Below are 24008 nucleotides of genomic sequence, written 5' to 3'. Positions count from 1 at the left end.
TCCTCCCAGACTGAAGCTGAAATGGGGATATCAAGTAGGAGCTTACGTTCCTTCAACATGCCAGATACGATATTCCAAAATACGTCTGGGTTAGACCCTTTTGCTGACTCTTCTAGCTCAGACCAAACTTTAGCTGTTTTATTGAGCCTTCTTAGTGGCTGTTAGTTTCTTATAATTGTGTCTGAGCTTTAGCATCTTGGCGTGGTTGTTTGGTGTGGGGTTTCTTTGAACCAAACGCATGGCTGCTCTTAGGGTCTCTCTTGAGCAAGAGCAATCAAGGTCGAACCAGTTAGATCTTACAGGCTGTCGGTTCCTAACTGGCAGTTTGTCTATTAAGAAGTTTCTTAATGTGCTGCACAAATTGGCATATCCAGTAAGGATTCTGTTTGGGTCTTGAGTAGGTATAACAACCATTTTCACCCAAGACTGGGCCCTTTCGGATATCATAAAATTGGAAATTGCCTTAGTATCCACCTTAGACCATTTAAGCCTCCTGTCTTGCCTCACTTCAAGGTTAGCGAATAACCTCGTCATGTATTGTTGACAATCGTAAATTGGAATTGCCACAGAATTTAACTGCAATTGGTTGGTGATCACTCCCTCATGTGAACTTGAATGTCTGAGAATAAGTTCGTTTTGTCTGTTGAGGCAGATATATAATCCAAGACACTACTAGCATTCCCAGCATGGAAGGTAAAGGGATATGTGAAGCAGCTGCCTTTGCCTCCTAGGATGTGAAGATTGCATGTATATATCAAAGAGATCAGTTTGGAGCCGGCCGTGTTCCTTTTAAAGTCTCTGGAGTGCCAGGGTGGGTCATTTGTTAAATAGCTCTCAGGTATGATGCCCAAGTGTACGTAATCATACAAAGAAGCCCCCACCCTAGCATTGAAGTCTCCCAGTAGGATCACAGTGGCTTTGGGATGTTTTATGTTTATCTCTATAACTGTTTTCTAATTGCACCCAAATGTCAGAAGAAAAACAGGGGGAGGAGTATGGTGGTATGTATGCATTTAGCAGCACAACTTCAGATAGTTTGTATTTGAATTGGATAGCTAGAAGATAGAAGGGGTCTCCTCTAAGGACCAATTGCTGCCCTTGCCAGCCCAGCTCTGCCTTAGCAAGTACGCATAATTCCCCTGAGGCCTGCCCTTTTGAGTTAAATTTGCGTGCTGGTGTAAACCAGGATCTGAAGCCTGTTAAGTGAGCTTCCTCATCACTGGTGGTTAGCCATGTCTCTTGGAGTGCTATAATGTCGAACTTGGAGAGGAATTCCAACAGGTCTCCATCTGACATTCCATTCTTCCATCCAGCTATATTCCATGTCAATAGCCGAATAGAACTTCCTTGTTTATTGTCAGGAGGGATGACTGGCGTTGTGCTGAGGTCTGTAGTTGGATGGTGTGGTTCATGCAGTCATCCTGCAGGTAAGATAAGGTCCAGCATTCCTTCAGTATCTAGAAAGACACATTGGTTGAAATTTGGCCTTTACCGCTCTCTTGCTGCTGTGTGGGTTCAGGTGAATTGTGTGGTGGCTTACACATAGGGTGGTAAGCATCAACAGGTTGTTGTTTCATATCTGTCAGTGGCCAGAAGGGTTGTCTCAGTCCTGGGTGGTGGTCTTCTTCCTACCTCAGAGGCTGTCTTTCTCATAAGTTCCTCTGATTCCTGAGGCAGAGGTTTGCCTGGAGAGCTGGAAGAGGTGCCAATTTTTGAGTGAGTTAGACTGCAGTTATCTGTCTCAAATTACTGGTGTAACCCACCACCTAACTCTGGTTGTGGTTCCCAGGGTTTTAAGCAATTAACACCTTCCTCTTGTCTGTCCCCAGCATCCAATCTTTTGTTCTTTGAAGTTATTAAGTGCTGTACTGTTTTAACTGGGGGCAAAGTGAAGGGATTTGGATCTATTCCAGGGGCCTCTGTATTGATGATCTACATGTCTGAGTTCCACCTGGCAAGGGAAGGGGCACAAGTGCCAGCAAGATCTTTCTCAAAATAATTACAATTGTCATGGGTGGTTGGTAAAACTCAATCAATTAGTGGTTTGGCTGCTTTACGTGTTACCACTAGAGTCTCTCTCAGATCATCCAGTCTTTTTATAATGTCAGCTTGTTCCAAGTCTGGCAAGGCACTGAAGGAGTTAATCAGATTTCCGTCCAGAAGATCGTCTGTGCACCGTCTTGCTGTAGGCAGTGCAGTGTTTGCCTGGGCCATCTTCTCTCAGGGGTTGAACTGGTGAGGTGTCCTTGAGGTTATCTGAAGTCGAGTTGTCACTTTTGTTCTTTAAGGTAACAGTGCTCTCTAGGTCCAGTTGGCTTAGGAGTGGGCTGAGTTCCTCTGAATGAAACATGCATATTGGGACTATTGAAAGGAGGTGCAGAAAGGGCCTCATTTTAAATAGCGTGCTAGAGATTATGGGCTGCCTGAATCTAAGTAAAATTTGCTCGCAGCCTCTGCTGAATGGGAGCCATTCATCTTTTTCCAAATCAACCAGGTGCCTTTCGCATCATAGTAACTGGCTTAAAGATAAGATAATTGCTCTTTTGGATCCCCATTGTCCTCTGTTTACACTGTTGTTTAATATTTGTAGAGTAATTTGGTTAGGCTGTAAGTAATATTTACACTTTAAGTGTCTCTCTCCCTTGTTTGCATGACCAATAGGCACTTGCTTCTTGCTCTTCTCCACCTGTGTAATCAGCTGTCTCTGATTGCTAGCTGTTTTAGTCTCATAGTCTCCCAGAGGGTACCCCTTTGAGTGAGGAATAGCCTGGACTGGGGGGAGGAGGGGGAGGAGGAGGAGGAGGAACAATGGAAAGCAGAAAGAAAGGGGGAAATTTTACCATGTTATCTAGGACTCCCTTTTTAGCCTATTGACTGTGATGACGTGGATAGAGTGTTTTCAAGTATGATCTTTACCACCATTGGGTTTGATCCTTGATGATGTTTCAGGGGACTGAAGGATGTGAGACTACTGGAACCTAGTCAGTGCCTCACTGGAGGAAGAGTGTTGTCTGCAGTCTTAAAAGAGCTTTCATTTAATAATGATTGGTGAGAATAAACAAGAAAAAGCCAGCAGGAAATATTACTGCCTGAATAATCCTGACACCTGGGCATGTAATTTCTGTTCTTGTGCTATCATTTGCATATGATTTTATTATAAAAATATTCTGCAAGCAACTTTGAGAATTGCTTAGGTGAGGAAAGCAAAGCATAAGCATGCTAAACAAATATATAAAGTTAATGCCATTAGTAGATTTTCCTTTGTTTTTAGGTGTTGCTTAGGCAATCTCAAATGTATGGTCTTACCCGTTTTTGGCCACGGTCTCTCTTGTGAATTTTGTTTAGTTTCTTAGGGTGATTCAAACCTAGTTTCGTGCTCTTGAAAGACTCCAGCCTCTTCCTCATAGTTCTGTGGAAAATTTCTTTGTTTTGCTTCTCATCTTCATTCAGAGTTATTTCATGACGACTGTATAGAAGTTTTTGCTATAACAAAGGGAAAAAGATGGAAAAAATATGCATCTATGACACAGATGTTTAGCTACATATTTTTATTTTATATTGTCTCATTTATAATCTTTCCCTGTTTCACATCAATCCCAGACTTGAAGAATAAAAAACGATGGTTAACATTTTTGTTAGTACATATATATGTTAGTGCTTCATAAAAACGGAATATAACTCGAACATGATATCTGGAAAGGAAAGTCCTACTATTTATGTATTTGTTTGATTTATACCCGTCTTTCTTCTCTGATGGATGCTTAAGGTGGCTAACAAAATCTAAAAACTAAAACATGCTAAAATAATTCCTAAACACTGAAAGAGTGGGGCCAAATACAACTCAAAGGAGTGTAGCCTGTGAACAGTACAAAACAAAGGCTCTCTCCTGCGTTCCAAAAAAATGGACCTTTAAACAATGGTGTGTTGCAGCTGGCTTGTACCGGCTTGCAAGAGCTGATGGTTAAATTTTCTGGAATATTGTGAGTTGGTTGACAGCAACAATGTGCCAGTCGGTGTCATGAGTGCCGTTGAGCTAAAGTCATCAGCGCAATGGCACTCATGACAATGACAAGGAAATAGGTGAAGGGGTACAAGTTAAGTAGCCATCAACCTACAACGACTAACGGCCAACAAACAATAGCCAAAAGAATCACGGAGCCACCCAAACCATCAGCGGCAATACAACGGGGATCGCCCAGCTGAAAGCAATCAGCAGAAGAATGGAAACCTGATGATGGGCGATCCCGGAAACCCTCACCCACCGGCAGGGCAACGCATGGGACAAAGGGGGGTGACGTGACCGTGAGCGAGGGGGCGCTGACCGGCGCGGGGTATTTAAACCCCGCACCGGCGCGCTCCTGTCACTCTCAGCTTTTTTCTACCAACGCTGTACCTGCCCTGCAATAAACCAGAGCCTGATTCGCAAACCAGTGTCTGATTGTTATTCAGGGGAAGGCAGCGCATGACATAAAGCTGAGAGTCATAAACTCAGCCTCGCCGAGCCCCACCGGACGACAACGAGCCGCGGGAGGAGTAGACGGCGAGAAGACCAGCAAGATGAGGCCGGAACGGCGCGGGCAAGGAGGGCGAGCCGCGCGGCAAGAGACAGAGGAGGACCGACCAAGGCCAGAGGCACCGCGGACTCCCGGAGCCATGGACGCCCACCCAACCCGACCCGAGCCTCAGCTCCAACCCCAAGGGGAGATGGCGACGGAGGCAACCCGACCGTGGGAGGGAGCAGCACGACTTCCGAAACCAGAGGAGGACCCCGCGCCCCACATCGCACCCCAGCAACGGGCGTGGAGCGACAGCCCCACGGCGCTCGACACGGAGGAGGACGACGGAGACACCCATCAGACGGCGGAGGAAGCGGACCCGCGGCAGAGGGACGATGAACCCCGCCGGCAACCCACCCCCGAGGACGCGCCAACGGAACCGGCCCCAGCGGCGGCGCGGGCTGTGGACGAGGAGGCACGAGCTGAACTCGCGGCCATGCGGGCTCAGCTGACGGAACTCCGGACCATGCTCCAGGCGCTTATGCCCCCCGCGCCACCCAACGACGTCCCCGCACAAGCCCACACCCCGAGCGAAGCATCGAACCCACACGGGCCAGCGGAGGGCCAGCAGACGGCACAGGCGGCCGACACCACACCCCGAGAAGCGAGAGGCGGGGCCGCACAAAACGCCCGGGCCCCAAAGGACTTCCCCATCTTCTTCGATGGGACCCCCACAAAACTCTCGTTTTTTGTGACCAACGCTAGGGAGTTCATGGGGAGGCACGGACACTCCTATGACTCCGAGGCCGACAAGATCGCCGCCGTGGCGATCAAACTCCAAGACAGGGCGGCGGACTGGTACGTCCAACTGTACGAGTCCAGCTCCCCCGCCCTCGCCACCTTCCCTGCTTTCATCAAAGAGATGAAAGACTACTTCGAAGACCCCCTAGCCAAAGTGCGGGCGAAAAGCGCACTCCAAAGACTTAAACAGGGCACCCGCACGGTCCCTGACTACGCCCTGGAGTTCAAAGCCCTCGCGGGGAAGGTCAGCGACTGGTCCGAGACCACCCTGCTGGAAATCTTCAAAAGGGGGCTCAACCGCGACGTTCTCCAATGGGCCCTCTACCGCGACGACCCAGAAACATTACACGGGTGGATCCACCTCGCGGGGAAAGCCGAACACGCGCACCGCACCTTCCTCATGACAACCACGGAAGACACAAACGATGCCGGGAAAAAGGTACCCGCACCACACGGGGGGATGGCCGGCCCCATATACCCTAAAAAGAAGTTCAACCGGGAGCCCTGCGGGAGGTGTGGCAAATTAGGGCACAAGACGGCGGATTGCTTCGCCAACCGACCGCCGACCAGCGCGCCCAAGCCCACCCCGAAAATTAGCCCCAAACCACCCAACCCGGGGCCGCCGCCTCACCGCCGAATGACCGTGGCCACAGCGACACCGAAAGAGAGCTGGGATGCTTACTGGGGGGAAGAGGACAATACCGACCCCGACCAGCCGGCGGGAAATGCTCCCCGCCTGCTCTGAGACGCGTGGCGAGGCAGGCGGTGGGACAGCAACGCGGACCACCTCAACGAAACGACAAAAGCTCCGTAATATTGGCAGCAATTCAACTCTCCACCGGAAACGGAGCCACCACGGCCGCGGCACTAGTGGACTCGGGGTGCTCAAAAAACCTCATCCACCCCGACCTAGTCGCCAAACTCGACCTCCGCTGCTTCCCCCTCCCCACGCCGCTGGCATTCCACCAGCTGGACGGCTCTACAGCGGGAGGGAAACCAGCCACGCTACAAACCGAGCCGGTCACCCTGCAAATGGGCGCTCACACTGAGCGCACATCGTTCGTAGTCACGCACATCGGACGGCCCATTGCAGTCCTGGGGATGCCATGGCTCGCGAAAAACAACCCGCGGATCAACTGGGCGACCCGCACCTTCACATTCGGCGACGGCGAGTATCGAGCACCAGTTCCAGCCGGCAAAAGCAACCCCACGGTAGGACGAGCGGAGGCGACCACACAAGACAACGCCGCTAACCCAGCAGACCTACCAGAACAATACGCCGACTTCTCCGAGGTCTTCGGAGAGGCAGAGGCTGACCAACTACCCCCCCACCGCAAGACGGATTGCCGGATCGACCTACTGCCCGACGTCCCCTTACCTCGACCAAAAATCTATTCGATGACCCCGAAGGAGATGGCAACCCTCCGGGAGTTCATCGATAAAAACCTAGACAGGGGATTCATAGAGCCAGCATGCTCACCGGTCGGAGCCCCCGTCTTATTCCGGGAGAAGAAAGACGGGACCCTACGGCTCTGTACCGACTACCGGGGCCTAAACGCGGCTTCCCTGTCCAACAAATATCCCTTACCCCTGGTGAAGGACATGCTCGCCCACCTGTCCACGGGCAAAGTCTTTTCCAAATTGGACCTTCGCGAGGCGTACTATCGCATCCGAATCAGGGAGGGGGACGAATGGAAGACGGCGTTTAACTGCCCCCTAGGCGCTTTCCAGTACAAGGTACTGCCCTTCGGACTCGCGGGGGCCCCTGGGGTGTTCATGCAGCTCATCAATGAGGTACTGCATGAACATCTGTTTAAAGGGGTCCTGGTCTACATCGACGACGTCCTTATTTACACAAAAACACACGAGGAACACGTAACCTTAGTCAGGCAAGTCCTCGACAAGCTCAGAAGGGCGCAGCTCTATGCGAAGCCTACAAAGTGCGAGTTTCACAAAGAGCGCCTAGACTATTTGGGGTATCGAATCTCCGGGGACGGCATCGAAATGGACCCCGCAAAAGTCGAAGCGGTGCTAAACTGGGAGCGGCCCCGCAACAGACGGCAACTACAGAGCTTCCTGGGATTCGCGAATTTCTACAGGTCATTCGCCCGGGGGTTCGCTGAGATAGCCCTCCCCTTAACGGACCTCCTCAAAACCAAAGGGGTGGGGGACACCCGACGCGCCAAGAACCCAGGCACAGTGCTGAATTGGACTCCCGCGTGCCAGACCGCATTCGACAAGCTGAAAGCGCTGTTCACTACGGAGCCAATCCTCGCGCACCCGGACCCAGAACGGCCGTTCGTGGTCCAAGCCGACGCCTCAGACTTCTCCCTGGGAGCCATCCTACTACAGAAAGACTCCACGGGGCTCCTGAAACCATGCGCCTACCTGTCAAGGAAGTTCTCTGAGACAGAGAGGCGATGGCACGTCTGGGAGAAAGAAGCCTTCGCGGTGAAATCGGCACTAGAGACATGGCGACACCTACTCGAGGGAGCCACCCAACCATTCGAGGTCTGGACGGACCACCGGAACCTCGAGGCCCTACGAACGCCTAGACGCCTTAGCCCAAAACAGGTCCGATGGGCCCAATTCTTCAGCCGCTTTGATTTCCAGCTGAAGTTCATGCCGGGCAAGAAGAACTTCCTGGCCGACGCCCTCTCCCGACTGCCCCAAGACGAAGAGCCCGCCCCAGACACCATTGGGACGGTCCTATCCGCCTCGCAACTGGGGATGGCCGTGACCACCCGAAGCGGCGCACGGAGGCAGCTCGACGCTACGGCGCAGCCGACGGCGGGACAACCGGCGACGGAAAGAAGCCAACCGCAACTACCAGGGGGAATGCGCACGGACCTCGCCGCCGCCCTCAAAACCGACCCCTGGTTCCTGGCGAACCCCGACAAGGTAACGATGGCGCAAGACCTGGCATGGGGGGAAGGCAGAATCTACGTCCCGGACTCGCAGCGCCAGGCGATCTTGCATAGGTCACACGACGCCAAGCAAGCGGGACACTTTGGGTTCCTCAAGACCCTACACCTAACACGGCGCCAATTCTGGTGGCCCGCGCTCAGGCGAGACGTAAAAACCTACGTGGCGTCCTGCCCAACGTGCGCTAGGGCCAAACGGGCACCAGGCAAACCCGCGGGGCTATTGCAACGGGTGGCAGAACCCTCCCGCCCATGGGAGGAAATCTCTATGGATTTTATAGTGGACCTCCCACCCAGCCAGAAGAAAACGGCCATTTGGGTGGTGAAGGACTACTTCTCAAAGCAGGCCCACTTCATCCCCTGCACGTCGGTCCCATCCTCACAACAACTAGCCAAACTCTTCCTCATCCACGTGTACAGGCTACACGGATGTCCCGCACGTGTGGTGACCGACAGGGGCACACAGTTCACCTCCAAATTCTGGCGGGCCTTCCTGAAGCTGACGGGGACCCAACAGGCCCTATCTACGGCTTGGCATCCGCAGACGGACGGAGCCACTGAGGTTCTTAATGCCACCTTAGAGCAATTTATACGATCATATACGAACTACCACCAAGACGACTGGGCCGAACTGCTCCCGTTCGCCGAAGTCGCATACAACAACGCCGTCCACACGAGCACGGGGAAAACTCCATTCGAAGTAGTCTCGGGGCGCGACTTCGTCCCCATACCGGAGCTACCTCAACCCCCGGAACCACAGGTGGACGCCAGCGACTGGGGACGGAAGATCGCGGAAGCATGGCCAGTAATCACGGCGGCGCTAAAGGAGGCACAGGCGGCTTACAAAGAGCAGGCCGACAAGCACCGGCGCCAACAACCGACGTTCCAGGCGGGGGATATGGCCTATCTATCCACCAAGTTCCTAAAGTCAACCCAACCCTCGAAAAAACTGGGGCCTAAGTACATCGGGCCGTTCCGAGTCACGCAAATAGTGAACCCGGTAGCAATACGCCTGGACCTGCCACACAACCTCCGGAGGCTCCACCCGGTGTTCCACACCAGCCTCCTAAAACCGGCAACCACCTCCCGATGGCACCCAAGCACGCCACAGCCCGCACCACTTATGATCGACGGGCAACACCACTTCGAGATAAGGGACATCCTCGACTCCCGCAAGCAACGAGGAACTCTACACTATCTGGTCAGGTGGAAACACTTCCCCCACCCGGAATGGGTGGCGGCGCACAACGTTAACGCGCCTGACCTGACCAGAGCATTTCACCGGGCATACCCCGACAAACCGCAACCAAGGTCAGCAAAACCAAACCCCCCCCCCCGCAGGCCTCCCCCCGCCTCCCGTGCCCCAAGGGAAAGGGCCCCCCCCAAGCCCGCGACTTGGGTGGACCTTCCCCCCCCGGGACTCACTCCCCCCGCCCCGGGCCCACGGGGTGGTGACAAACGATCGCCAGCACCCTCCCCCCGCCCCCCGGCCGCGGGGGAGTGGCAAGCAAGTCAACAGGGCAACCTGGGGGCAACGCCCAGGAGACACAACAAAGGCGACGCACTCTAAATAAGAAAAGAAGGGCCCTACCTGGAGCTGAGAAGCACCCGACCAGCCACGCCTCTCGCCTCGCCGAACTGAGCCAAACAAACAGGGTGTGGTTGGAGCATGCGCACGCCAGGTTAGAACCCGAGCATGCGCACCATGGACACACCCTGGGAAGGCACGTGGTAGAGGGAGGAGCAAAGGGAGGGGCGACAACTACTCCGGCGGGAACTTTGAAAAAAAAAAAAAAAAGGTGGCGTTTTGACAGCTCCACGGGGAAAACCCAGAAACCCGAGGGAGAACACTATTCGGAAAGGGGGCAGTATGTCATGAGTGCCGTTGAGCTAAAGTCATCAGCGCAATGGCACTCATGACAATGACAAGGAAATAGGTGAAGGGGTACAAGTTAAGTAGCCATCAACCTACAACGACTAACGGCCAACAAACAATAGCCAAAAGAATCACGGAGCCACCCAAACCATCAGCGGCAATACAACGGGGATCGCCCAGCTGAAAGCAATCAGCAGAAGAATGGAAACCTGATGATGGGCGATCCCGGAAACCCTCACCCACCGGCAGGGCAACGCATGGGACAAAGGGGGGTGACGTGACCGTGAGCGAGGGGGCGCTGACCGGCGCGGGGTATTTAAACCCCGCACCGGCGCGCTCCTGTCACTCTCAGCTTTTTTCTACCAACGCTGTACCTGCCCTGCAATAAACCAGAGCCTGATTCGCAAACCAGTGTCTGATTGTTATTCAGGGGAAGGCAGCGCATGACAGTCGGCTGTTCTGTGGCTAGTGGTGGTGGCAATGGAGCCAGCAGAGCAACTTTTTAATTTTTAGCAGCATGCCACTGCCTTTGACACAGGACATCTTCAGAAGGATGCTTCTTACAGTTCTTAACTACCAGACAGGTTTGGAAAAGAAAAATGGTCCATGAGAGAGTCATGCCCCAAGCCTTTAGGGCAGCCTTTCTCAATCTTTTGACCCTAGAGGAACCCTTGAAATATTTTCCAGGCCTCAGGAACTGCATATTCAGGCTCAAATATAGGCCAGAAGTTACAAAATTATTGTATTTGTTTCATGTGTAGGCCTGTCTGTATGCATTAACAGTGTTCTTCTCTCAGCCCAACTTGGTGCAATGTAGACTAGCCTCCTCGTGGTGCACCCCGGGCAATGTGACTTGTCACGGCTAACAGTCTACACATCTGGCTGCTGGACCTCACAAGGATTTCCCAGCAAGAAAAAAGCAGCATGAACACCTAACTGCTATGCCATACAATTAAAAAAAAAGTGTCCTTAAACTAATAAAGAATGAAACTTACCTCTTTAATGTGAAGTTGCCTGAATTTCCAAATTTGAAATAATTTTTTAAATAAATTGTGATATCCCAGGGAACCCCTAGTGACCTCTTGCAGAACCCTAGGGTTCCATGGAACCCTGGTTGAAAAATCCTGCTTTAGGGCTTTAAAGATCACTCCCAACACTTTAAGTTGTTCATGACAAGCAACTAGTAACCACTGCAGATCTTTCAGTACAGGCATCAAATCATCCCTGCATTCTATATGCTTGCAGCCTAGCTGCTGCATTTTGCACCAACAGCAACTCCTCGACAATTTTGAAGAGCAGCCCCATGGAGAATGCATTGCAATAGTCAAGCAGGATATAACAAGAGCATGGATATGTATCACTAAATCTATAGTATCACAGAAGATATTTGTTATGGCTAGAAGGTACAGAATTGGTTGAAGTATACCAATTCTTTGTGCCTTACTGAATAAATTATTATTCTTCAGGCCTTACACCTACTTTTTCAAAGGAACAGTTATTTTCTATTTTCTCATTAGCTGGCTATCTCGTCATGTTTTATTTCCCAGCATAGCTCAGGCCTCTAAAATATATTCTGTCCTGATTTCAAGGACACTCGCCTGAAGGAAGAAGTGAGGGAATGAAACTAGCACTAACTTAACCTGATTTTAGCAACGAATAAACTAATTTGAGTCATAAGTGTACCTAATTTTCACACCTTCGGGTTGTGCACCAGTTGCACCCATTCCTGGACCGGGAGGCTCTACTCACTGTCACCTCCCTTTTGGACTATTGCAACGCGCTCTACATGGGGCTGCCCCTGAAGAGCATTCGGAAGCTTCAGCTGGTACAGAATGTAGCTGCCCAGGTTGTAAATAATGTTGGCTACTCAGCACACGTAACACCACTGCTTTGGGAGCTGCATTGGTTGCCAGTGTGTTTCTGGGTGCAATTCAAGGTGCTGGTTGTCACCTTTAAAGCCCTTCATGCCTTGGGACCAAGTTACTTTAGGGATCGCCTTTTCCCAGTTGTTTCTACCCGTCCTATCCGGTCTGGCAGAATGAGCACACTCTGGGTCCCGTCAGCGAAGGAATGTTGGCTGGCAGGGACCAGGAGATGTGCCCTTTCTGCTGTGGCGCCTGTTGAGGTTTTCCTACTAACGATTAAGACTGCTATTGTACCTAATCATTTAGGCCCGGGTGAAGAGGTTGTATTTGATTGACTCCTTTCACGTGCTTCATGCAAATCGCCTGGGGGGAGGAGGACCTGCCCAGACTTGTTTCTTACTTCTTTTTTTCTCTGCCGGCAATGTAGCCAAGCAAGGCTTGCTCCAAAGGGGAGCTAAGTCCTTTAAATGTGTTTTGCTTTTGTTTTGCTTTCTGTAAATAAATTATTTTTATAGAAATGCTTGGTGTGTGACTTTTTTGACCTCTCCTGGGCTAAAGGCTTTCCCAGCATCTGCCAACAGGTTATGTGCCCAGTAAACAGCCCAGTAAAACCCAGAGAGAAAAGAGAGATCAGCTCCACACCTCATGCACAATTTAAAGGCAGGTAGCAAAGACCTGTGAAGATTTTCTTTGGAGCCACCTGGAGATTTTCCAGCAACTGCCGGTCTACAGGACAAAAAAGCCAGCTGAGGTGACTTGCAAAAGAAGGAAGAAGCCATGGCTACCTCCCAGCCCTCAGCGATGCCTCTGGAGCGCCTATCAGAGACCAACTATTTGAATTGGGCCCTGAAGATGGAAATGTATCTTCGCAGAGAGAATCTTTGGCTGCAAATTGGTGAGCAAACCCCCCCAAATCCCAGTGCTGAATGGCTGAGACAGGATGAGCGGGCTAGAGCCACCATTATCTTGGGAGTTGAGGACAATCAGCTAGTTCACGTGCGAGGCATGCAGTCTGCAAAGCAACTTTGGGACGCTTTGAGAGACTTATATGTAAAGGCAACAGCAGGGAGTAAAGTTACTCTGACGAAAAAGCTGTACAGAGCCTACCTTGCAGAAGGAGATAGCCTTCCTGAGCACCTGCATTATATTCAGCAGCTGTTTGTTGAGTTGCAGGAGAGAGGAATGGAATTTACACCTCTCACAAAATCCTATATCCTCCTGTCCTCACTAAATGCAATGTGGGACACGCTGATTTGTACCCTGGAGGCTATGCCTGAAGCAGACCTCACCCCATCGTATGTTACACAGCGCTTACTCGCTGAATGGGAGAAGAGAGAGGAAAGATTCCCCCCCATCTCTTCTGGAAAGCTGCAAGACCAGAAAATGAGGGAAAAGAAGGGAAAGGAACCTGAGGCCACAGCGCTAGCAAGCCAGCGATGCTTCACTTGTGGTTCAGCTGGACATTTGCAAAGAGACTGTGCCTTGAGACCCAAGAGTAGAAAGACAGAGCAGAAGAACACAAGGGCAACACAGAAGAAGGCTCTTCAGACAACCCAAATTGCACAGGTTGCTGAGAAGGGTAATTCTGATGTATGGGTGTTAGATTCTGGGGCCAGTTGTCATTTATGTAATTGTAAAAGCTCTTTTGTGTCACTGTCTAAAACTGAAAGACAAAGTGTATCTTTGGCTGATGGGTCTGTGACCAAAATTATGGGACAAGGTGACTTGTATTTATCCTGCTTAGGAGAAACTGTAAAAGGTGTGTTGTATGTGCCAAATTTACAATCAAACCTTTTATCTGTGGCACAATTGGCTGCAACAGGGTATATCATAACATTTAAGAAAAATGGTTGTGAGATACATAAAAATGGGAAATTGTGTGCTACTGGTATGTTAAAAGACTCCTTGTACATTGTGCAAAATGCAAGGAAGCAAAGCTGCAAGGCTGCAGTTGGCAACACACCATATCATGGCCAATGTGTACACCTGATGCACAGGAGATTTGGTCATGCTAATTTCAAGTATATAGCACAAATGCCACAGCTGTGTGCTGACCTAAAGATAAAACCCTGTGATAAATACTTAGACTGTGTAGTTTGCAAAGAATGCAAAACACTAAAAGCTCCTGTGAGTAAGCAGTGACAGAGTTACAACTAGACCTTTGGAAATTGTACACTCTGACATTATTGGTCCTTTTGCTCCAAGTCTTGGACAAGCAAGGTATGCAATGACCATCATTGATGATTTCTCAAGATACACATTTATCTACATCTTAAAACATAAAGATGAGGCATTTGAGAAATTTAAATGTTTTGTGACATGGGCAAATGGAAAATTCCCTAGGCCTGTATCTGCACTCCAATGTGATAGAGGAGGAGAATACCTTTCTCACAAATTCAGAAGGTTCCTAGTGGAAAAGGGGATAGAACAAATTCTTTCTAACCCTTACACCCCTCAGCAAAATGGTGTTGCTGAAAGAAAGGGCAGAACCTTGCAAAATGCGATGGAATGCATGATTAAAGATTCACAATTATCTTTTAAGTACTGGGGAGAGGCCATATCTACTGCCACTTATGTACAGAACAGGTTGTATAACTCTGTGATTCAGGACACTCCATTCCATTTGTTTTATGGTGTGAAACCAAAGGTAAGCCATCTTAGAGTGTTTGGTAGCACTGCATGGGTTCACATCCCAAAACAGCAGAGAAGGGAAGGAGGCCCCACAACAAAGAAAGCCATCTTTGTTGGCTATGAACAAAGCCAAAGGAGCTACAGGTTCATAATGGGAGAGAAATTAATAATTAGCAAAAGCGCTTCTTTTGCTGAACAAAACTGGGGGAGATTAAATTCTAGCTCTCCAGTTGAACTGACCACCACAAGAGAACAGCAAGGACTTGCTGATGGTGATCTTTTGCCTGATGAGGACATTAAACCAGAAAAGCAAACTGAAGATCTGTCTGATGAGATAGATGCTTCTCAGGAAAGTGATAGGAGTCAAAATTTAAGCCCTGTATTGCCTCGCAGATCTCAGAGGAGTAATAAAGGTGTTCCTCCATCACGTTTTCAGGCTGAAACAGTAAAGGCTTTTCACATATTCACAGAACCTGAGTCTTTAGAACAAGTGAATGCTTTACCACCTGAGATTGCACAAAATTGGCATTCTGCCATGCAACAGGAATTAGCATCCTTGAAAGAAAATTAACATGGAAACTGGTAAATCTACCTCCCAATGAACGCTGTCTGGGTTGTAGGTGGGTTTTCAAACTGAAAAGGGATGCTGATGACAAAATCCAAAAATATAAAGCAAAAGGGTTGCAAAAGGGTTCACTCAAAGGAAAGATTTAGACTTTGACAAGACTTTTGCACCAGTTACTAAAGGTGAATCAATTACATTACTGTTAAAAGTTGCTGCACTCAAGGGAATGTCAGTTAACCACTATGACATTCAGACTGCATTTCTCTATGGAGATTTAGACCACAGATTATACATGCAGCAACCCCCTGGCTATGAAAAAGGGGAGAATCTAGTCTGTGAACTGCAGAAGTCAATCTATGGGTTAAGACAAGCTGCTAGATCCTGGAACCAAAAAGTAGATGAAAAACTGCAGAATTTTGGTTTTGAAAAAGGAAAAGCAGATCCCTGTGTATATATGAAGAAGGACAAACAAGGCTGTATGTATCTGTGCATTTATGTTGATGATTTACTGCTGCTCACATCAACAGAAAAACAAAGGCTTGATTTTGAAGCCTGCATGAAAAGCCATTTCACATTAAAAAGCCTTGGAATTATAACAACCTAGGTTTGGAAAAACACAGGAAGAAGAATGGTAGCTTTCTGTTAAACCAAAGGGGAGATAATGGTAAAGTAATGTGAATGGAAAGACATATAAAGTTGTCAGAGAAGATTGGTTTGCATCTTAATCTATAGTATAAAAAGGGGAGTGTTGAGGTTTTCCTACTAACGATTAAGACTGCTATTGTACCTAATCATTTAGGCCCGGGTGAAGAGGTTGTATTTGATTGACTCCTTTCACGTGCTTCATGCAAATCGCCTGGGGGGAGGAGGACCTGCCCGGACTTGTTTCTTACTTCCTCTTTTTTTCTCTGCCGGCAATGTAGCCAAGCAAGGCTTGCTCCAAAGGGGAGCTAAGTCCTTTAAATGTGTTTTGCTTTTGTTTTGCTTTCTGTAAATAAATTATTTTTTATAGAAATGCTTGGTGTGTGACTTTTTTGACCTCTCCTGGGCTAAAGGCTTTCCCAGCATCTGCCAACAGCGCCTGCCCTCTGGAACATCCTCCCTCCTGAGATTATGATGGCCTCAACCCTTTTGGCTTTTCAGAAGGCCTTGAAGACCTGGCTTTGTGCCCGGGCCTGGGGCCCCTAGTGTGCAAAGGTTCCTGTTTCATGGTTGTGCTGAAAAATTTTAAGATTTCTTGGCTGTATTTGTGTTTAATTTTCGGTATTGTTTTAATTATTTGACTTTTAATTATTTGTTTGTTTTTATTATTGTTACAGCCCAGAGTCACTGGTCTGAGATGGGTGGCTACATAAATTGAATGAAAGAATAGAACAGAAAAGAACAGAATAGTCATATTCCTCCGATCAAAAGGTTCACAGAACCCCTTATCAGAGGATCTTCCATCACTTCCTTATCAATGTTTATGGTGGTTCACATCAAGGCCAACCAGTAGAGATACACCAGCAACACTACCTGGATGGGAAGTGGGGTGACATACTTGCGTGGGAAAGGAAAGCAATTAAGGGAATGTAGTTTTAAATGTATGTTTTAGCGGGAATTCTCCATTTGCAGCTTTACTTCTGTCCTGGTCATTTCGCTTCATTAAACAGTTAAAGGATCCTGGTCATTGTGTGAATGCTTGAATAACCCAGTGCTGACATTAAGCTGCAAATCTATTATATTCGAGAACTCTTCCTGGGGAAAGTCACTCAGTTGAGAGTTAACGAAATAATGCCAAAACATGGGAAACCCAAGGCGAAGGAGCAATCGCCCTCAACCTCCACCGAGTGGACGGTGCTATACGCCAAAGGGGAAGAGGATAAGGTTGAGTCAGAGGAGAGCTCCGGGAGCAGGGAAAGCGAGTGTGAAACGGAACCCTGGCTAAACACCACAGAGCTGGAGAGCGCGCTCCTTACCCTCGACTTTGTGAGAGAACCCAAGACGCCAGATGTGATAGTGGAAGAGCCGCAGATGGGTCCCTCACAGTTGTGCACAGTCGGGCACGAAGGCGGGGGAAGGGAGAGTACCCCAACCCTTGGAAGAGCAAGTAAGAGTGCTGAGCCCGGGGTCTTGTGGGACTGCGACAGACACCGATGGGACCCCACAAGCGATTCGTGGGTTGGAGGCGAGGATGTCAACCATGGAGGTGATGATGCAGCATGTATCGAAAGCCCTTGACACCCTAGCATATCCGCTGGGTGAATTTTCGGCCCAGCTCTCCAGGGGGGCATCACCGGATCAATGAGGTCGACACCGCACTGTAACCCCCACAAGGGGGTTTGACTCTCCAATCTGTCGACGCAGGAGTAGGGGCCACGTGGAAAGCCAAGAGGGATGTAGGAGCCCCCACAACCGAAGCGGTGCACCCGGGGACCCCAAAAAAGATACAAGTCAAATTCAATGGCGACCCCTGGCAGCTGGCGTTCTTCTTGACCAACATGTCCATCTATATGCGGGAGTTTGGGTCTTGTTTCCCCACAGAATACAAGGTGAGCCAGGTTGGAGCAAGGCTTCACAGAGCCACAGCAGATTGGTATGCTACACAATTGCACCTGGGTGCTCTAATCTTACACATCAAAGGGAAGGAAGGATAGAGAAGAGACTACAAGCAATGAAGGGGCAAGTGGTAAGAAGAGAGCAGATGGCAGCAACCCCATTCACAACTGAGAGACTGAGAAGCCACCATCACGCAAGTTGTCAACGCAGAGGAAGTGGCTTTCTGTGAGGTTTTTATTTTAAGGCCTAATTTCAGAAACTCACAGCACAAGCCATGATGGATATGCGAAATTCTTTATTAGGTCTTTACCTCAGACTGTCAAAGCCACAACTGGCTCCACGTCCTCCCGCCTCCCTCCTTTGTCTTCCCGCCTTTTCTTTGTCCCACCTCTTCCTCTGTGTTGACAGCTTGTGTGATGGTGGCTTCTCAGTCTCTCAGTTGTGAATGGGGTTGCTCCCATCTGCTCTCTTCTTATCCCTTGCCCCTTCATTGCTTGTAGTCTCTCCTCTATCCTTCCTTCCCTTTGATGTGTAAGGTTAGAGCACCCAGGTGCAATTAACCATTGCCCCTGGGTTCTCCATCTTTGCAGTGGGAAAGGAAAGCAATTAAGGGAATGTAGTTTTAAATGTATGTTTTAGGGGGTTTCTCCATTCGCAGCTTTACTTCTGTCCTGGTCATTTTGCTTCATTAAACAGTTAAAGGATCCTGGTCTCCTTGAATGACCCAGTGCTGACAAGAATAGAATAGAAGGATACTATAAAAAATAGAACATCCTCAAATATGGAACTTCAGACAAGACCTGGGAAGGTGCTGTGCACCAGCTGGTTTCAAGAGGTTCATTTGCTGTTGTCTCTAAGAAGGAGGAAAAGGAGGTTCCTAGCAGCAGAACTCTGAACCTAAACCCTTTCACATGTTCTTAACTATAAAAAGTTTTTTTGCCTTGGCTTATTCAAAAAACTACCTCATTTCACCTCATTTCCATGTTCACTGTTTCCAAATTTCAGAACTTGTAGATAACAACCCACTGTGGCAAAACAAAATCTGATCAAGTCAGGAGAGGATGCAGCTGCATACTAGATGTTGTACAACGGCATTCCTCACCACAGATGCCACCTGAAAATCCAGTGACAGCTGACAATCATGGAGCACTTCCACACTATGAATCTGCTTTTTCACATGAAAGACTAACTGCATCCAAAACAGGCTAAACAAATCCAATTTTCCCCAACTTGCCAGCTTGTATGCAAAATGAAGGTCCAAAATTGGAAACGTCACTTTTTATTTGTTATTTTTATATTGTTTTTAAGTGTTTAAACTATGTATCCAACACAAAGATAGATCTTCATCCAGTCATAAATAATTACCTTTATAGCAAAATTCCCACTTTTCACCCATTCCAATCTTGGTTTTTCTCTTCAGCATTTTTCCCGCAAGCTTCCACTTATACCCTGTCTGTAACCATCAGTTACAAAAATAGTCCTCGTTTAGTAACCACATTTGGGACCAGCAACTTGGTCATTAAGCAAAGTGGTCACTAAGTAAAACCATGGCTGTGCTTATGACCTTACTTCAGCTTTCCTTTGCTTTACAGATCTGTGAAGGTCGTAAATGCAAGGATTAGTTGCAAACTTACTTTTTCATCACGGCTGTAACTGCAAACGATTGCTGTATGAGGCAGTTGCTAAATGAGGACTACCTGTATTTGCTCATCAATAGATGGAGCTGTAGCACTGAGACTCAGTGCTGAGGAAAGAAAAAAAGGTGAGCTTTGCTGAGGAAAATCAGCAGGAGGAAATCAAAAATAACAAAAAGGGTAGGGGTGTAGGAGGCATGGGGGAAAGAGAGGGAGACAAAAAAAAGACTTGATGAAAAGAAATGTGGTGCCATAGAGAGAGAAGAACAGAGATGTGAAAGGAAGGAAGCTGGGTGGGTGGAAAGCAGCAAGGAAAGAGGGATACAGAGGAAAATAACATGATGGGTGTAAAAGGAAGCTTGCAGGAAAATAGCTGAGGAGAAAAACCAAGATTGGAATAGGTGAAAAGAAGAAGTGGCAGGAAGCTGCAGATAGGCAATGTAGTATGAGGAAGAGGAAGAGGCTAATGAAGCAATATGTGGGAAAAGGTAGAAAAGTGGGAAGGTTCATGTGGGAAGAATTGCAGCATCTTTTTTTCATGTGGGGAGAAGATGCAGATTGGTAGAGAAGGTTGGAGAAGTGGGGGAAGCCAGGAAATAGGGGTTGAAAGGCAGTGGGAGGAAAGTTTGGAGATGTGGGGAAGAGTCAGAGGGGCTACTGCATGCTACTTGTGTACCCATGTTCTACACTTTATGTCTTGTCTGAAACTAGGGAAAATGCATATTTTTGCAATAAATTATAAATTTCACAAATTTAGAGGACTTAAAAAACTTTGATTATTGAAAGCAAATTTCAAATCATGGGGAGAATTAAGAGCAGAAGTAAAATAATAATTTGAAAAAAAAGTTATGTAATAGATTTCATCTTGTGACATCTGCTGTCACAAGAAAAGTGAAAAAGCATCTTTAACTTTAATTTCACAACTTTGAGTGGAAGACTCTTCCTAAATCAAGAGGATAATTCTCAATCAACCCAATATCAGTAGGCAGAAAAAAGGCAGGAAGGAAAAGACCATCACCAAGGAGGGCTGGAATGGGTATAAAAAGTAGGAAAATGCAGGCGGATAGAAAAATTATGAAGAATTTGTTATTTTCTTGGCTAGGGTGTTCAGTTTCTTTCTGAATAATAATAATAATTTATTAATTTATTAAAATATTATATTTTTTATTAATAGTAATAATTTATTAAATTGTTTATTAAATTATGCTACCCAACTCCCAGGAACTCTGGGTAGTTTACAATTGCTAAAAATATTTAAAAACAAAGAACAACAGAAAAACACAAAAACAGCACAATACAAAAGAATAACAATGTCAAAGAAAACAAACCAGGAGAGGAACAAAAGAGGAAGAAAGGAGTGTCAGTCATCCTCGCCAAAGGCCTGGGTGAAAAGCGAGATCTTTAAGGGCCCTTCGAAATACTGGTAGGGTGGGGGCCTACTGTTAAGATTTCTTCAACTGTAGCTTCTTACCTCTTGCCTGGGCTTATACAAATACTGCTGTAAAGTATGATGGGTAAACATATCCTCTGAATCTCGAATACTTTTCCTTCTCTGTTCCAGTGCTTGCATATCAAGGCAGACAGAACTGGCAGTTTCTTTCCTAAAGTAAAATAAACATTTAACAATTGTTTTGTTCTATTGGATTTAACAAGCAAGTTAAAAAAATCAACAATCCTAAAACAAACAAGCATTTTTATAAACCAAGAATAAACTTTACATCATGATTCTTATAAAAACGGAAACAAATCCCTGTCAGAAAATATCTTCATAACAGAAAACTAGGATACTGGAAAAAAACAAGAGATCACTTGATTTATTTTCCTTGCCAGTCTAGATATATGTCCACTAAAAGGACAGGGAGAATTTTGAGTTTTTAATATTACAGAGTGCAAACTAAAGTAATGCAAACATATGCTGTAACTGTGAACAAACTGTAAGTAGACTCCACTGACAACAGTCAGGAAATTAGGCACAGGACTGTGATACATGTCTCCTGTAATCACCTAAGGAAAGTGAACTTTCACTATTTAGAAATAACTTAAGCTAGTTTAAGTCCATGGGAAAATGTGAGACATACTGTAAATATAATAGTACAATCTGGGTTGACTGGGATGGTACACCTAACTGGCATGATCTTGCAAAATCAAGGACTTTGAAATGAGTGGGTTTTTTAAATTTGTTTTAATCTCTCCCATTAAAACCAATTTGTCTTACAGAGATTAACTGCTGTGTGTCCCAAATTGTATGTTTCTTCCCCTGACTTGACATTAAAAATGTATTTATAAACCCAGGGGTCAAACCTTTACTCCACTTACAGCAGTTGGGTGACAGAAGTCTCTCTGTTCATTTGGTTGATAATGCTGAAGTCCACACTGGCTGTGTGTTCAATACTTGGAGAACGAATGAATGCCAATGAACCTCTTCGCTCTCCCTGTTCAATAAAAAAATCCCATATATGCAATCTTCAGTCACTTTTAAATATGGTAACATGTATCTCAAGCTACAAAAAGGGCAATAGTTTTATACCCTGTTTCTGTCATGAGCACTGGTGGTGAGCAGGAGGGGGCCCCTATCCAGGGGGGAAAACGCATGCGTAGTACTGAGGAGTTAAGCAGCCATTTAAAGAGACACAGATCAGACCCGCCTTGACTTTTGGGGTTTATCTGTCTGGGTTTTTCCCACACTTCTTCAGTTTGTTAGGATTGATGTCCTAACAGTCAGGAACCATGCTGAGACGAGGAATAGGTCTCTAGTGTTTATTACTGCTACATAAGACAGAAAATCCTAACAAACTGAAGAAGCGTGGGAAAAACCCAGACAGATAAACCTCAAAAGTTAAGGTGGGTCTGATCTGTGTCTCTTTGAATGGCTGCTTAATTCCTCAGTACTACGCATGCGTTTTCCCCGCTGGATAGGGGCCCCCTCCTGCTCGCCATCAGTGCTCATGACAGTTTCTCTAGACTCATCCAACTCTGGAAACTACTCTGCTATTATATGCTCTACAACCGTCACAATCATACTGTACTTGTTATGATTCGGGTTCTAACTGAAGAAAATATAAAAAGGATTTCAATTTTTTTTCATTCATTGTCACTTAGCCATTTGAGATAATTGAGATTTCTTGCCTTGATGATGTGTTGTCAATGCATCTCAAGTCTCTAAATTAGCATGCCAATACACCATCAACCTATCCCAGAGCTTGGGGGAAAAGCTAAGTTTTTAAAGATCATCCAAAAACTTGCAGGTTTGGGCAGTCTGAACTTCCAGAGGAATGCCATTCCAAAGGGCAGGTGCTTCAACAGAGAAGTGCTACCTAGGTCCCATTAGATAACATTGTTTAATGGATGGGACACAAAGCATGCCCACTTTGTCAAATCTTATGGAGGGGGCAGGCAGAAATAAGAGGCGGTTGCTAATATAGGCAGGCTGTATAACATGAAGGGCTTTACAGGTGAAAATCAGCATCTTGAATTATATCTGGAAGCTATAACCAGAGCAGCTCATATAGCTAAAGTCTTACACGGCCCATAACTGCTTGTACAGGTAGTCCTTGACTTACAAACATTTGTTTAGCAACCATTCGAAGTTATGACGGTGCTGAAAAAAGTGACTTGCAACCGGTCCTCATACTTATGACCATTTCAGTGTCCTGGGGTCACATGATCATCATTTGCAACCTTCTCAGCCAGCTTCTGACAAGCATAGTCAATGGGAAAAGCTGGATTCGCTTAACAACCACATGATTCACTTAACAACTATGGCAAAAAGGTCATAAAATTGGGTGTGACTCATTTAGTGACTGCCTCACTTAGCAATGGAGGTTCTGGTCCCAATTGTGGTCATAAGTCAAGGATTACTGTATCACTGCATTTTGGACTACCTGTAGCTTATGAGTGGTCTTCAAGGACAACCACATAGACTGTGTTGCAGTAGCTCAAGTGTTAGGTGACCAAGGCATGAGTGACCATGATAATGGACTCCTGCTCCAGGAAAGGGGTCACTGGCATGAATCTGTTTGAAGGTCTTCCTAGCCAGAGTTGTTACCTGCCCATTCAGCAGGAGCTGTGAGTCCAGCTGTGCATTTTCCTGTTGGTCTTAGAAGACCCAAATTATATCTGATCATATGCACTGTAAAAAGAGTATTTAAACAAGCTGATACAAAAGCAGTCTACTAGTGAGATGTTAATTTATGTTCCTTTGGCAACAGAGACTTTGAGAGTAAAACGGAAATGAAAGTGAGAATGAGCCAATGAAGAGAAAAAAGTATCCTCCAAGTATCAGCCACTTCTTAAATTACCCACTTCTTCTCTTGCTCACTTTCACAGTCATGCAGAATTAGTAGACATTTATACTGAGAGATTGCAAATGTACTATTATCTCTGATATCAGAGACTAGATTCAAGAAATATGTAATTTATCAATTTTTGAAAATGATAATTTTTCTACTTCTTAAAAAATGACACATGTTCTCTTTGGCATAATTTCATGATATTTTACAATAATCAATATTTTGCTCAACATTCTACAATAAATGTTGATGCACAATTTGATATATTGTTATTAAATGATTAAATGAATATGTGATATATTTAGGTGATATAACAATTTAGTATGTTAATCTCCAAGAGTTTCTTCTGTTTTGTTATTTTATATTTTTGTTTTCTGTTTGTTTCTTTT

The 24008-nt window shown here is 46.8% G+C and overlaps 1 protein-coding gene across 1 annotated transcript in view; it reads right to left on the bottom strand.

The window, feature by feature from the left end:
- The window catches only part of SLC9A3 (solute carrier family 9 member A3), a 111831-nt gene that overhangs the window by 11355 nt on the left and 76468 nt on the right, over positions 1-24008 (bottom strand). The window contains exons 11-13 of the mRNA XM_063304282.1: positions 21647-21762; positions 20802-20931; positions 3307-3483 (exon numbers count right to left, since the gene is read on the bottom strand). Coding sequence (XP_063160352.1) covers positions 3307-3483; positions 20802-20931; positions 21647-21762 — 423 coding nt within the window. The remainder of the gene's footprint in view (positions 1-3306; positions 3484-20801; positions 20932-21646; positions 21763-24008) is intronic.

This window comes from Candoia aspera, chromosome 4 (assembly GCF_035149785.1).
Source record: "Candoia aspera isolate rCanAsp1 chromosome 4, rCanAsp1.hap2, whole genome shotgun sequence".
Taxonomy (NCBI): Eukaryota; Metazoa; Chordata; class Lepidosauria; order Squamata; family Boidae; genus Candoia; species Candoia aspera.
Note: the sequence above shows the minus strand (reverse complement) of the source record. Positions and strands in the feature narration are given on the sequence as shown.